At 51.6% G+C, this 15,932-nt stretch overlaps 1 protein-coding gene across 2 annotated transcripts in view; it reads right to left on the bottom strand.

Annotated features, from left to right (window-relative positions):
- The window catches only part of Ap2a2 (adaptor related protein complex 2 subunit alpha 2), a 36,709-nt gene extending 23,043 nt beyond the window's left edge, over positions 1 to 13,666 (bottom strand). For both annotated transcript variants that reach the window (XM_010640381.1, XM_010640382.1), the window contains exons 1-2: positions 13,603 to 13,666; positions 5,232 to 5,300 (exon numbers count right to left, since the gene is read on the bottom strand). In XM_010640381.1, the coding sequence (XP_010638683.1) occupies positions 5,232 to 5,300; positions 13,603 to 13,654 (121 nt within the window). In that variant the 5' untranslated portion in view covers positions 13,655 to 13,666. The remainder of the gene's footprint in view (positions 1 to 5,231; positions 5,301 to 13,602) is intronic.
- Between the last annotated feature and the right edge of the window lie 2,266 nt (positions 13,667 to 15,932).

Here is a 15,932-nt window from a genome sequence, read left to right as displayed (position 1 = left end):
CAAAAAGATGCAGCAATGCAGTGCAGATCAAAGGCAGATAAGCGAACAGCCCCAGCCTACACAGCACCAGGACTCACAGGCCTGGCCAGGGCAGCTCTGAGCCTCCAACCCCAGTGTCTGAGGGGCACAGAGCCCTAGGACCAGGTCAGGCTGCAGCAGCTGAGGCACATGGCAATGGCACAGGTGTGGACAGTGCCTCCGAGGAGCGATGTTTGTCCTGTGCATCAAGCAGGACACTACAGTGCCGTGGTCAGGTGTGCTGCACCCAGATGCATCCCACCCCAAGGCCTGTACGAGACAGGGGCCAGGAGCCCTTCTGGTGCGCAGGGCAGGGTCAGAGGCATCACTGCCTTGCCTCACAGAGCCCAGCAGGGGCAACTCCAGGGCCTGTGCTGTGGACAGCAAAGGATAAGCAAGCTTGTTAGCTAGAGAGCAGGACAGCACAAACCAAGGAAAAGTGAAAACTAAGCTCTTATTCAGGAATTTAGCCCGGCATGGAAGTACAAACCTGTTTGGCACAAGTTTGAGATCAGCCTGGGCTACATCAAAATCCTGTCTCAAAAAAAAAGGACGATGGTGGCTCACACCTGTAAATCCAACACTCACAAGGCTGAGGCAGGAGGATCACCACAAGTTCAAGGCCACAGTGAGTTCAACACAGCCTGAAGTACATCGTAAGACCCTGTCGCAAAAAAAAAAAAGCCAAAAAACCCAACTTGCTTTGCAATGCTCTGTTGTATTAAATGTCTCTATGTCCTATCTGGGGCAGCCAACCCACTGAGGCCTACAGTCCAACCTGCACCATGGGACAGCTTGTGGGTCCCAGCCTTGCAGGCTGGTGGCCCGGCTTCAAGCACCTTCCTTGCACTGCTCCAGAGCCTGGACAGCACCTCCCGCCTGGTGCAATCCTGTAAAGGGTCCAAGTGTGCATCATCAATGTCTGTCTGGGCTTCACACATCAGGCCACCCGCAGGCCCACACAGGCTACTTTAACAAGCCTGGCTTCATGTATTCCTCCTGTGGATAAACAGGCCTTTCAAATGTTTCTGCCTTAGCTGGGCATGTCGTACACACCTGTTATCCCAGCACCAGGAGCCTGAGGCAAGAGGACTACAAGTTCATGGCCATCCTGAGCTACACAGCAAAACCTTATCTCAAACAAACAAAAAATAGGGCCAGGGATTTAGCTCAGCGGTTCCACCGCCTGCCTCACAAGCTCAAGGACCCGAGTTCAATCCCTGGTACCAAAAAATAAATTTATTTATTTATTTATTTATTTATTTATTCATTTATTTCACTCATTTCAGTTCCACCCCAGTCTTGACCCAGAACCCAAGAGTGCCAACTGAGGAACACGCCACTGCATCTGGAGCTGAGTCTGCTGGCCCCAGGAGTGCAGTGCAGCTTCAGGGACCTCTGCACAGGACATAGGCAACAAAGGAAAGTAAGCCATACCGCAGCAGCATGGACATTGGAAACTAGAAGGCCCCACAGGAACAGAGCCAGCCCCACTTAGGGATGGCAAGCACTCTGGACACTTCTCCACCTGAGACACCAAGCAGGGGCCATTGCGGTCAAACACCAACCCTACTATGGGATGCTGCATACCCAGGAAGACTCAGGAGATAGTGAGGGTGGCCAGGGCCCTATGCATGCTGGTATCAGCGCTTGACACTGCAGCCACAGTGCGAGACATAACAGTGAGCTATTCAAAGATTAAAAGAGAACGGCCCAGCTCAAGCAATGTGGCTGAGGCAGATACTTCCCCAGCATGGGCAGGGCCCTGGGTTCAAGACCCAAGACTACAAAATAAAATGCAATGAAAACAGCACCACTGTGTGGCTCAGACAACTTGAGAACCAGCCCAGGTGCACATGCAGAAGGAACAGACTCCTGCACAGCCACACTTATAGCAGCACCAGTCACCATAGACAGGGGTAGAAGTGTCTGAGCATCCTCTGCAGATAAACAGATGCACTTGAGGAGTATTACACAGTCTTTAAAAGGAAGAAAAACTACCACATGGTGAACCATGGAAGAACCCTGAGGGCATCACACCAAGCGACACAAATAAAGGAACCACTGCTGTGCAATTCCACATCTGTGAGGTCCCTAGATCATCAGAATCAGAGCAGGATGGTGGTGCCAGGGAACGGGGGTCAGAGTTTAATGGGGACACAGCTTCAGGTCTGCAGCATGAAGAAGGTTCTAGAGATGGACAATGGCAAAAGCTGCAAACAGTGAAGATGTAGGGGATGGGGTTCCCTAAGGGAGGCGAACCCGGAGATGGAGGTGAAAGAGTGAGGCAGGAGAGCAGGGACACCATGCACATGGACTAGCTCCCCACAAGAAACGCAAATTTGAAAAGAATATACTTAATATTAATACACCGTACCTAAACACGACTGAAGCTATGTGGCATGTGGTGTGTCACCACAAGTTCTGAAATCTAAAAGCAGAGTGGCAGCTCCAACTGGATGAGAACCAAATCCACTGCTGACCTTAAGGGGAAATTTAACTGGGTTCTCATCCAGTTGGTTTTGCAACCAGAATCGTGGACAGAATTGAGTTTGTGAACGCCACTGAACAGGTGTGCACCACCACAACCAGCTCCGTTTGCTGTTTTTGTTTTTAGGGATTTTTTTGGTACAGTCCTAGGGATTGAATTCAGGCCTTCATGCTGAGCTACATCTCAGTCTTATTTACTTTTTTGTTTGAGGCAGGGCCTAAGTCTCTAAATTGCGCAGTTGCCCAGGCTGGACTCAAAGTTGCACTCCTCCTGCCTCAGCCTCCTAGAGTACTGGGACTATAGTTGGGTGTCGCAACCCTGGCTTGGCCTCATCTGTTTTTCTCCACCCCCCACCAGGTATCAAACCCAGGACACTGCACTTGCAGGCAGGTGAGGCTCCACTGAGCTAAATCCCCGGCCCTGCGGCCACATTCTTAAGGCAGTGTGACTGGCTGCTGCTTCCGCAACACCTGGGGACAGGCTCTTCCACTTCTGCCTCCTGCACTGACACCTGCGGCCAGCGTGGCTCTGCTCCTGTGGAGCCACCCTCCTGGCCCACACCCTGCCCCTTACAGCATTCAGGGTCTCTGGCAGGACCTAGAGACTTAGTGCACGCTTCTCTGTCTCACAGTGTTGTTTGGGGTGGTACTGGGAGTGAACCCAGGGCCTGCACACTGAACACATCCCCAGCCTTTTTAGTTTTTATTCTGAGACAGGCCTCGCTGTCAGCTGTGACAACCAAAATCACCTGTCTCCTGGGGAGCCAGATCCCACTGACTTTCCCAGGCCTTTCAGGTCACCAGCACCCACTCTGCGTGGCAGCTACTATCCCCACCTGACAGTGCTGCCCCGCATAATTCGCCACATCCACCCCTACGCTGCTACCTGAGCTAACAAGCACTGGGCTGTGGGTGGTGTAGACCAGATGTGCTCTGCATAGGCACCGCAAAGGGGACACAGAGACCAGGGTGGAACTCTGCACAGCAGCTCCGTGATTTTCCCAGCGTTACAGCTGTGACCACACTGTAGGTAGAATGAGCTACGTGAAGCAGAGATACAGTTAATCTCAAGTTTCTGTTTACATTCTTCAACAGGGCAACTGAACACTCAGGCTCTGAGTGACCTGCGCTGCGGAGTCTCCAGCCCGTGGGCCACAGGGACGCCCAGGCCAACCCACTCAGGGACAAGGCAGATCTGCTCCTGGCTGGGGCGGCTGGCTTTCCCATGGGCCACAGCTGGGGCAGGATGGGGTCTCTTCCCAGGACCAGACAGCTGCTGAGTCCCAAAATAAAGAGAAGTTTGGGAACTGAGGCGCTGAACAAAGCCTTTCATCTTTTTGGCGAAGTGGGGCTGAGAGAAGCCTCACTATGTAGCCCAGGCTGGACTTCAACCATGATCTTCCTCCCAGTGCTGGGACTAACAGGTGTGGCTACCACACCTGGTTGCAAAATCTTTAACCTTAGTTATACATCAACAAGTCAGCTTATTCTAAAACCCAGGAAATCTCACATTCAACTGAACCTTCCCTCGCAGACAGCCATGGACTGAAGCGCACTAAACTCTCACCTCCCCCAGGCCACCTCAAGTGTTCTCCTGGAAGTATGCGTAGAACAGCAGACAGAGCCCATGCAGTGAGGCCCAGGCTGCCTCAAGCCTACAGGGATGACTTGCGGGGGGGGGGTGTCCTTCCCTTGCTGCCTCCTCTCTCACAGTGGGTACACGTGCTCTGTCTCTAACCTACTTCCCTTCCCAAACACTGCTATCCACCTGGCAACACCGCCATGCAGGGTCTGCAGCAGGAACCCACTGAGACTCACCTCCACTTCAGTCAGGAAAGGCACACAGGGCAGGCGTCCACCTGTGCGAAGAACGCACATCTGCAGCAGGACAACCACAGGGTGTTTCCGCTCTTCACAGAGCCATGGAAGTCCCAGGCCCACCACACACAAGCAACCCCCTCCCATGACATCAGGAGTTTCACAGGCCTCCTCCAGGAGCCTCAGGCCTGGCTAAACCACGAAAAACCGATACTCTCCCTGAGCGCAGCAGGGCACACACCTGCCAGCAACAGGCAGCTGAGCCCCCCTGGCTTTGCATTACTTGGGCACCAGTCGCAGGGCTGCCCTCTGACCACTGGGGCTCCACAGGGCCCGGCCCAGCCCTCCAGCTGTTCCCAGCAACCTCAGCTATGCTCAATACTGCATACACTCAAGGCCTGACTCAGGTCTCAAGCCCATGAAACACACTGAAAGCCAAGGCTGGAAGGACAGGCCAGCTCTCACACACACCCTCAAGACCAACCAGCGCCAGCCTGTGCTGAGCAGGTCTCCACAGGAGGGTGTCGGAGGGTGCAGCTCACAACAGCCACCGCTGAGACTACAACACTGTGACACTGGAGAGCCCACAGCCACCAAGAGACCCCGTGTCCAGGGCTCATCCCACCAGGCTGACCATGCCCAGTACCAGGCCGGCACTGTTCCAACCCAGGAAAGGAAAGGCCTAGACCTCGGCCCTGAGGGGAACACGCCTCCTAAACGGCCAGCACATGGACCCCAGAACCCAGGAGCAACCCAAAAACAGGCTCAAATTCACAGACAGGAGGGCCTGGCCCACTTGAGAACTAACCTTTGGTTTTCAAAGAAAAACAAGACAATGTTAAAAAATCAGGTCTTCACTATGGAAAATATATGACAATATACCAAAAAGGTTAATAAATACTTACCTTTAAATTTTGACCTAATATTTGCCAGTTCCTTGTTTATCCTCTTTATTTCGGCTTCTTTACTTTTGCCTAAAAAAGCAGAGAGAGAAAGAATGCGTGTTCCGTAACTGACTTCTTTTTTTTGTTTGTTTGTTTGTTTTTGTTTTTTTTTGTTTTTTGAGATAGGGTCTCACTATGTAGTTGACACTGACCTGGAACTCACTATGTAGCCCAGGCTGGTCTCGAACTCACAGTGATCCTCCTGCCTCAGCGTAATTGACTTCTACAGAAACACCACCTTCCCAGTGAGAGAGACCCACCCAAAGGCCTAGAGGGTGCCGGCGGAAGCACCTACCTGAAAGCCTGGCTCACCAGAGCACGTGCCCTGGGGTACAGCTTGTAGTGTCACCCCCTGGAACTCACTATGTAGCCCAGGCTGGTCTCGAACTCACAGTGATCCTCCTGCCTCAGCGTAATTGACTTCTACAGAAACACCACCTTCCCAGTGAGAGAGACCCACCCAAAGGCCTAGAGGGTGCCGGCGGAAGCACCTACCTGAAAGCCTGGCTCACCAGAGCACGTGCCCTGGGGTACAGCTTGTAGTGTCACCCGAGTGTGCAGCAGGAGCCCCATCCTGATCAGTCTGCACTCAGAGCTGAAGCTGCAACAGCCCTTCCTGAGGACACTGCCAGCCCCCTCAGCCCATCTGTGGCAGCCAGAGAAGCACAGAGAAGCAGCAGGTATCCACCACAGGCAGTGCTGCTCACCCAGACCTTCCACACACCTGCGACACAGAGTCGCAGCACAAAGAAGACGAGACCACTGCTGCTTTGGGGGCTGCTCTTGGGTTTTGTTCTTTTATTTTCTCTGGAGACAGCATATAACTATGTTGCCCAGGCTGGCGTTATACTTATAATCCTCCTGCCTCAGACTCCTAGGCAGCTGGCATACAGCCCTGGGTCACTGTACCCAATAACCATGCATCTTTTAACCTCATCCAGGCTGAGTGAGAATCCGTACTAAGCACAAAGGGTGTTTCCGACCACATGCAGTACCTCCCAGGATGAGGTGAGCTGTGCACAGGAACAATGTCTTTTAGAAAGCACCAATAAGCCAGCTGTGAAGGTGCAAACCCACCATCCCAGCACTCAGGGAGGCTAAGGCAGGAGGATCACAAGCTCCAGCCCAGCCTGGGCAACTTAGCAATACGCTATCTCAAAATTAAAAAGGGGCTGGGGATGTAGTTCAATGCAGAGGTCCTGGTTTCAATCCCTAGTACCACACACACACCACACACCCACACCACTGCCAGAGCTGATGGTTATAGTGAGTCCCTGCTTAAAAATTACATTTCCTGCTGGCCATGGTGGCGCACACCTGTAATACCAGCACTGGGGAGGCTGAGGCAGGAGGATCGCTGTGAGTTCAAGACCAGCCTGGGCTACACAATGAGTTCCAGGTCAGTCTCAACTACATAGTAAGACCTTGTCTCAAAAAACCAAAAATAAAAAATAATGCTGAATTCAACCCCTGATACCAAACAAAAGTTTATGTTTCCAAGCCTCTGCAGCCCCCAGGGCACACACCAGAGTGGCCCACCCCACAGGGGCCCGGCCAAGGGCTAAGGGCTCATCACCGCTCCACCCGCTCCACAGCGCGGCACTCGGGAGACCCTGGAGCCGACCATGACTCCCCATGCGTGGGTGCATAGGCTCAGGAAATGGGGGCCACAGTGCCACTCCAGGCCACCTACATGGTCGAGCACAGAACTGACCCCAGGTGGACTCAGAGGCTGAGCAGCTGCTGGCTCTGCCAGAACACAGGGCAGCCTCCAAAGGCCGGGCATTTTGGTTTTTGGAAGGGTTTTTTTTTGTTTGGTTTTTGTTTTGTTTTTGAGACAGGCTCTCACAAAGTCAATAAACTGTCCACACTAGGCTCAATTTTCTATCTTTTTGCCTCAGCTTCCCAGAGCACTGGAGGCACCACCACGCGCCCAGCTATGCCTGGCATTTGTGATGTGTGAACCACACCAGCATAGCAGGGTAAGGACAAACCTTTTCTGCAATTTTTCTTAAAATGTCTCAACTTATCCAGGTGTTGGCAGCACATAACTGTAGTCCCAGAACTCTGGGAGGTTGAGGCAGAAGTATTTCAAGCCGGAGCCCACCCTGGGCAACTTAGTGACATCCACTCTTAGAACTGGAAATAAAAACAGCTGGGTATGGCCTTGGGTTCTAACCCCAATCGTTGTGGGCCTGGCTGAAGACCCCATAACACATCACACAGGAGGGGGTGTGCGGTCTCCACACACGTGTGCCTCTCTCACAGAGTGCACAGATGTGCACTAATAGATCTTCAGAAGGGGCTTCTTGGGGGTGGGCATGGCCAGCACTTAGAAAGCACCAGGCCAGGCCACTCCAGTGGGGCCCAACGTCACAGGTGTGAGGGGCAGCGGGGATGCAGCACCCGAGCCAGGCGACATCAGCTCCACCAGGGAGCCTGCATACATGGCCTTTTTTTAAAAACTTTTTATTTCGAGACAGGATCTTAATAATTACAAAACTGCCCCAGACTGTGCTCAAACTTGGAATCCTCCTGCCTCAGACTCTACGCCTGGCCTGGATTTTCTATTTCTTTTTTTTTTTTTTTTCCAAAATATATTAAAGATTGAATCCAGGGGTCTTATACACGCCCCGCACTGAACTGTATCTCCAGCCCCAGTCCTTTATTCTGCAATGGAGTCCTGCTAAATTGCCTAGCCTGGCCTGGAAACTGGCAATCCTCCTGCCTCAGCCTCCACAGTAGCTAGGATTATAAGTGTGTGCCACCATGCCTGCTTCCACTTCTTCTTGAGTCAGTCACAGACTTCCTCCTACGAATCTGTCCCCCTCAGCTGACACATCTGGTGTTTTGGCACTGGATTGTTCATAGTACAATGACACCTCGCTTTTTGGATGGCTCCAAACCTGAACTTTTTTTTTTTTTTGGTACCGGAGATCGAACTCAGGACCTTGTGCTTGCAAGGCAGGTGGCAGAACCACTGAGCTAAATCCCCAGCCCCCAAACCTGAACTTTCCACCACTAGAACAGCAAAGTTTGAAAAAATCTGCTCTGTGTTCATAACATTGCTCCATAATCAAACCAAAAGTTCAACACAAGGGGGCGACGCTTCAGTCTAAGCACTGCTCTCACTCAAATTTTTAGTGAGAAAAGGTAAAAAATGACGGAGAGAGAAGACCCCAGAAAGTACAGCCAGGAGTCACTACGGAAGGAGACTCCTTCCAGAAACGGCAGTCTCCTCCTCCAATTTCGCTCCGCTTTCTGCTCTGCCGGGAAGCCTCAAGTCAAGGGGAAGGGCCCGGACAAATGTTCTTAAAATTGCACTTGCTGTATTGTTTGGACATTTAATGTACCATACTTACGGTGTTTAGCTGTTTTAGGGAGTATTTCCACAACCGAGGGCTGTTAACTGTGTTAAAGTTTGGGAAGAGTGAATTTACGTGTAATCGGGGGCCTCAGAGCCCATTATTTGGTTTCCTGTTACTTCTTATTGGAAAAACATGTTCAGTCCTTGAACTTTTCTGTGTCAAATACTAATGTGGAACAGACTGAGTTTGGCGAGCGAGGCACCACTGCATGGGCCTCTTCCTGAGAGGCCGGAGGAGTGCTCTCCGTTCCAGAGTTAGCCCTGCATCTCACCCTTGTCCTCGGCAGCCTGGCTGACCACTGGCTGGCCTGCCGATCCTCTCAAAGACCAGGCTTTGCTCTGGTCCCTTCTCTTCTTGTTTGCTTGGGCCTGGCCGTCGCTCTGGGGCAGAGGCGGAGGCCACTGGGCAGATGTGCGCACGGTGACCCTCACTTCACCTTCCCTCTTCCCCACGTGTCTGTAATGTCACTTGCTCTCCCCTTAACTACTCACCACTTACAGGGGTGCTGCTCATTAGTTTCCCAAGAGTTCCCCACCGACTCCTCACCCTGCCCCAAGCTGGAGAACCGACTGCAAAGTCAGCCCTACACTCTGCGAGACTGCGCTGTCCCCACACTGCTGCCCACCTTTCCAACCTCACTCTCTCCTCTGAACCAGGCAGAGCAATCAACAGTTTTCCTAACCGGCATTCCTGTGTCCAAGCCTACTATAAAAGCCAATCCCTGGCTGGGCAAAGTGGCGCACGCCTATGACACCACACTCAGGAGGCTGAGGCAGGAGGATCACTGTGCGTTGGAGGCTAGCCCGGGCTACACAGTGAGTTCAAGGCCAGTATATACTACACAGTGAGACCCTGTCTCAAAAACAAAAAAACAAACCTCAGCTGGGTGTGGTGACGCACGCCTGTAATCCCAGCATTCTTGAGAGGCTGAGGCAGGGGGATCACTATGAGTTCAGGGCCATCCTGGGCTACATAGTGAGTTCCAGGTCAGTCTCAACTACATAGTGAGACCCTGTCTCAAAAACAAAAAACAAATAAACAAAACAAAGCAAAAAAATAGCCTCAACCTCTGGCTGGACACTGTGGCTCACACCTGTCATCCCAGCACCCTAGGGAAGCTGAGACAGGCGTATCACCACAAATCCCAGCCTCAGCTACACAGTGAGACCTTGTCTCGAAAATAAAATAAAATAAAATGAAGTGAAATAAAAAAAAATTTAAACCCCAGCCTCTGAATCCAAAATGACTATTCTATTAATAAAAAGGAAATCAAGGCCGGGTGTGGTGGTGCATGCCTATTATCCCAGGAGGATCACTGTGAGTTTGAGGCCAGCCTGGGCTACACAGTGAGTTCAAGGCCAGCCTGAGCTACACAGGTAGATTCTGTCTCAAAAACCAAAAAAAAAAATCAATTACAGTAGTGAGAAGGCTGGGGCAGGAGGAACGTGAAGCATAAGGCCAGCCAGGACACACTCCAAGTTCAAGACCAGCCTGAGCTACACAGCCAGACCCAAGACCTGTCTGAAGAAAAAGAGAAACGGGCCAGGGATTTAGCTCAGTAGCACTGAGCCTTTTACGCGCAAGGGCTCAAATTCAAACCCCAGCACAAAAAAAAAAGAAAAAAAGGGAGAGATCGCAGGAAGTACCGACTGCCCCTAGGACACCTACAGCCTGAGAGCGCTTTGCAAACACGGAGGCCATCACCCTGGCTTACACCACTTCCTCCTCCCAGGTGGCCCAGCAGCACCCCGCTGGGCACAGCAGCTGGAAGTCACCCCAACACCTGGGGTGTGCCCTGGGCCCTCCTGTACCTCCTGGAAGAGCCTCGATGTCAGCAAGGCACAATGCCCCTGGCCTGGCACTGCCCCAGCTTCGGTGTGGCCCACAGTCTCCACACCACAGTGCCCTTTACAGCAAGGCCCACCCCATCCCCTCCTATAAACCCCAAAACCTCACCCGCCAGTCAGCCGCCTGCCCTCAGTCCTTCTCACTTGTGGCTAACCTCTCCTAATGAACCATGTAACCTTGTCTTCTCCAGCTCTATCCACTGAATACAAGCTCCAGAAGAGCACCAAATTTTGTCTGTTTTCTTCAGTGTTGCTATGGCTGTATCCCCCAAAGCCTCATGCAGGCACAGGTGGGGCTGCATCTAGAATGTGTGATGCTGGGATCGAGGGTGATTACTAAATCAGTCCACTGAGTGGATGGCATCGTTCTGGACAGGATTAATGGTGTCCCACCCTGGGTATGAGTGCAACCCACCCTAAGGGCAGGAAGCCTGGATAAAACACAAGGGACAGAAGGAGGGTCATTGCTTGTCACTTGCTCCCCTCTGCCCTCTGCCTGTCATTAGCTATTTCTCCTCTACAATGCCATTCTGCCATGCCACCCTGGCTTAGAGTCATCTGACTTAAGAACTGAAACCTCTACAAACTGTGAGCCAAATAAACCTTTCCTCCTTTAACTGTGGGTGTTGGGTATTTTGTTACAACAATGAGAAAAGTAACTAAGCAGCTATCATCCCAGAACCCAGGGCAGTGCCTAGCACTGCAGCTGGTCCTCAGTAGACCCCTGCGAATAGAACAAACATGTAATTCAGATGCGATAAGCAATCATTATTAAAACAGATGTGAGAAGAAATAGCTACAAAATGAAAAGGATGAACTCTGAGATTTAGGAATGGGGAAAGATAGAGCAATGTTTTATGATTCACTTCATAGACTACATTCTTTATGTTTTTGTCTTAAACACATAAATAAGAGAAGACAAGAAAATAACAAAATTCATGCTATGAGAAGGCCTGGCCAATGACTGACTCTGGGGCTATGCAGCTGAGGCAGCACACATGATGAGCCAATCAGGCCCTGCATCCCATCCTCAAGAAGAGGGTGAACAAACTGAAAATGAGCAGTCAACTGCTGAGGAACAGGCCGAGAAGCCAGCAAACATAACACTGCCCAAGGACAGTGGCTCTCTCGGGGGACTTGGATGCATCACACCAACATCTGGGGCTGATGCTGGTCCTCCACTCATAAGAGCGTGAATACCACAGGGGCCACATGACAACCAGGTGCTCAGCATGTCCCTGGCCACTGCCGGACCTCACAGGAGGGCATGCAGCAAGGGCGTGGGACAGGAAGGGGCTACCAGCCACACGCCCCAGACACAGAGACTCGACCTGGCCACCAGAGGCATGGTGGCCGGGGTACCACGCCTGCCACATCCTGCTACACGTTTTCTGAGGTGCATGACCTCTATAGCCCACCTGCCCTCATTCTCTGACCCACCTCTAGGTGGCTCAGTTTCCTCACCTGTCCTAAGTACTCAACTCCAGTCCACCCCAACAGAGTAGTCGGTGGAATTCTCTCAAGTGCCCGTCCTGCTCCACTGCCTGACCCCAAGTTGCAAGGCCCTCACTTCACTCCTCAGCTCCGCTCCCCACCTGCCCTGTAGCTGCTACCATGCTCCACAGCACCTGACACAGGGGCTGATGTGTCCCACTGCCTCTCCACTAGGACATCAGCCCAGGAGGGCAGCTCCTCTTTTTTTTTTTTTTCCATTAAGCTTACTGGTACATTTTAGGTATACAATGTGATGACATTCATCATTGGGCATTTGTACCTTTACATGACTTATCTTGGTTCTTAGTTTTCCCCCATTCCTCTGCCCTCCCTTCACCCCCCCACTATTTACAAAGACTTTGTTTCCATTTTTTCCTTTTCTCATATTTTTTCTTTTCCTTTCTTTCCTTTTCCCTACCCCTCCCACTTCCCCTACTCCTTTAGACCTTTTCTTCCTATTTCACATTATCAATTACACATTTCAATCCCTATTTACACTTTGAGTTTTTTCACACCAGAGAAACTATTTGGTATTTACACATTTGGCCTATTTATTTCACTGAAAGAGTATGGCATCAGATGTGCATCCATTTAGCTTTAAATGTCTCTAGTTTCTTGTTCTTTATGGCTGAGCAGTACTTTATTTTATAAAAAACAAAACAAAACAAAACGCTCATCTTCTTTATCCAGTCTCCAGCTGATGGGCATTTGGGCTGTTTCCAAGTTTTAGCTATTACAAACTGTGCCACTATAAACATGGGTGCACATATATCACTGTGGTATGATTCTTTTAATTCTTTTGGGAAAATACCTAGCAGAGGAATAGTTGGGTCAAACAGGACCTCTAATCCTAGCGTTTTTGGGTAACTCCAAACTGATTTCCACAGTGGTCTGCACTCCTACCAACAGTGGAGCAGGGTTCTTTTTTCCCCCCAGCCCCACGAGTATTTGTCACTGGTTGATTTCTTCATAGCAGCCACTCTTTCCAGGGTGAGGTGGAATCTCAGCATTGTTTTCATCTGCATCTCTAAACTGACCAGTGATGCTGAACAATTTTTCATATGTTTATTTGCTGCTTTTAGTTGTTTGTCTACGAAATGTCTGTTCATTTCAGGGCAGCTATTTTTGTCTACTTATTCAATGCACAAAGCAAGCACTCAGAAAACTTGTTGGACCAATAAGTTCACCTTTAAAAAATATACCAGATGTGGTGGTGCACGCCTGTAATCCCAGCACTCAGGAGGCTGAGGCAGGAGGATCTCTGTGAGTTCGAGACCAGCCTGAGCTACATAAGTGAGTTCCAGGTCAGTCTCAACTACATAGTGAGACCCTGTCTCAAAAAAAATAAATAAAATAAAATAAAGCCAGGTGTGGAGGCACATGCTGGTAATGCTCACACTCGAGAAGCTAAGGCAGAAGGGACCACAAGTTCAAGACCAGCCCAAGACCCTGTCTGAAGAAGAACCCAACTCTCCTGAGCCCTTTGGGATGGGCTGGATGCGCCTGCCATGCACCTCACTCTCTCTGGCAGAGGGTCCCCAAGGTGGCACGTCAGGAGACAGCGGCCCTGGCCAGCAGAGCCTCTGGAGCCGAGAGCTCCCTGCTGAGGGCTTCCTGCCATACCTGCTGCCCGAGGGCCCCTCTCCCGGGGATGCGTCCTCTCGGCGCCCATCATCGCGGCTGCAGACCACTTCCTGCTCCTGATGCCTCTCCCTGCTTCACCTCTCCATGGTGGATGGAGGTGCACAGGTAAGCATTCCCACATGCACTTGGTCCATCTGTTCACATGATGATTTCAGTTCTAAAAGTAGAGGCTCTGCCCACAGGGTGACCACTGAGTCCCAAGTGCCATGATGACGTCTGCGCACAGCAAGCTAGAGAGACTGGGAACAGACGCACACAGGGAATGCAGCATCCAGCCCTTGAGGGCACTGCTCAGTATCGGGCAGCATCAGAGGCAAGCGCAAAGTAAGAGCCCAGCACAGGCCCTTTTTGTGGGGGAGAGCATCTCACTATGGAGTTCAGGCTGGCCTCAAACTCGCTGCACTCCTCCTGCCTCAGCTTCCAAAACGCTAGGGTTACAAGCATGCGCCACCTCACCTAGCTCCAGCTCTCAGTTCTGAGCAAGGGCAGAGCACCCAGGCTGTACAAAGCTAAGTAACAAATCCCTCTTTTGAACTTGCATTAACTGAACACAGAGCACAAGTTACTCAGAAGTAGCAAGGTGGGGAATCTGAGGGGAGGAGGAGCAGGCACTTGTGCATGGACACAGCTCCCATGCAGCCCTGACTGCCAGCAACGCCAGCCACAGCCCTATAGGTCAAAGGCAGCCTCTGATCTGGTGAACCGCACAGGACAAAAGGGATTCTTGTTTTTTTTCTTTTTGGTACAAGGAATCAAACTCATGGCCTCACGAGCCGCTGAGTTACATTCCCAGCCCCCAAAAGGGGTTTCTACAAAATGGGAAGGGCTCAGGAAGTTCTCTGCAGCGCTCACTTCCATCTTCCCCTGGTCTACCATTAACCTAGCTCAGTCTGAGTGAAACTTTTAGTGCTTTCAACGATACAAACAGCCCACCGGGCACACGGGCCACAGGTTCGCCACTACTGACCCCGCACCTTTTCATGCCATGGAAGCCGTAAGGGAACCACACACTCGCTGTCCCACCTGCATCATGTGAAGCAAGCACAGCCAGCATAGTCACCAGGGAGCTCCGAGGCTCAGGAAGCCTAAGCCACTCCTCCTGTCCACACCAGAGAAAACACCTGCACCGCCCACAGGAACCAGGGGCACGGGCCAAGCGAGGGGTGGGGAGCAGAACGGCAAGGGGAGAGCATCGCGGGCACAGGACAAGCCGACACAGAACTATCACAGTCCTCATCAGGTTCACTCCAGGGGACCCCGGGGGCCACTTGTGCAGAGGTAGGGAGGAAAGTGAGGGAACCAGGGCCTGACTGCACCACGCTGCAGGCTTCTTCACCCAGCCCACAGCACCTCCTGCTCCCTCTGGAACACAGGCAGAGGTGGAACACAGGTTGCTGCCCTGCCAACTCCGCGTGCCCACCACACAAGGAAGCCGTGCTGACCCCACTCCCAGCTCCGTCACAGCTCAGCACAGCCTCTCTCCAGCAGCAATGCTAAGGAAAAGGCGGAGGGTGGGTGGGAAGTGAGGTCTCCACATCTGTCTGTCTTGGGACCGTCAGACCTCAGTGATAGCGTGACGATGACCTCCCTGCCCCCACTCCAAGGCTGCCCTTCGCAGTGAGGCTGCTGCCTGCTCACACCCTGGTGGAAGCGCACAACTTGCCCCACCAACAGCTTGGCTCCCCCCTTGACTTGGAGCACACACCTGACCCCAGCATCGGAGAGATTCTCAGCCAGAACTGCACACATACTACTGCTTTTCAGGACACTGAAGCCTTGTCTGCTCTCACACCAGGACCAGCAAGGCTCTGAGGAGGAAACACTGCCATAAGCTGCACACACAGCATCATAACCTAAATAAGGAGCACATGGCCTAGTAAAATTGTTCACTTGTGTTTTTGGTTTTTTGTTGTTGCTGTTGTTTTTTAGTACCAGGGATCAAACTCAGGACCTTGTATTTGTAAGACAGGTGTGGCACCCCTGAGCTAAATCCCCCGCCCCCTGTCTTGTTTTATGTTTAAGACAGGTCCTCGCTATGTAATTCAGGCTGGCCTGAAATTCACTTTGTAACCCAAGCTGGCTTGAACTCACTTCCTCAGCCTCCTGAGTGCTGGGATCACAAGTGTGCACCACTACGCCTGGCTTGTTCATTTGTTTTTTAAGTGAGTGTCATTCAATATCTTTTTTTTTTCAGTTTTTTGAGACAGGGTCTCACTATGCAGTTGAGACTGACCTGGAACTCACTATGTAGCCCAGGCTGGTCTCAAACTTGCAGCAATCCTCCTGCCTCAGCCTCCCAAGTGTTGGTA

This window comes from Fukomys damarensis, unplaced genomic scaffold, assembly GCF_012274545.1.
Source record: "Fukomys damarensis isolate Sample0158 unplaced genomic scaffold, DMR_v1.0_HiC HiC_scaffold_16, whole genome shotgun sequence".
Taxonomy (NCBI): domain Eukaryota; kingdom Metazoa; phylum Chordata; class Mammalia; order Rodentia; family Bathyergidae; genus Fukomys; species Fukomys damarensis.
Note: the sequence above shows the minus strand (reverse complement) of the source record. Positions and strands in the feature narration are given on the sequence as shown.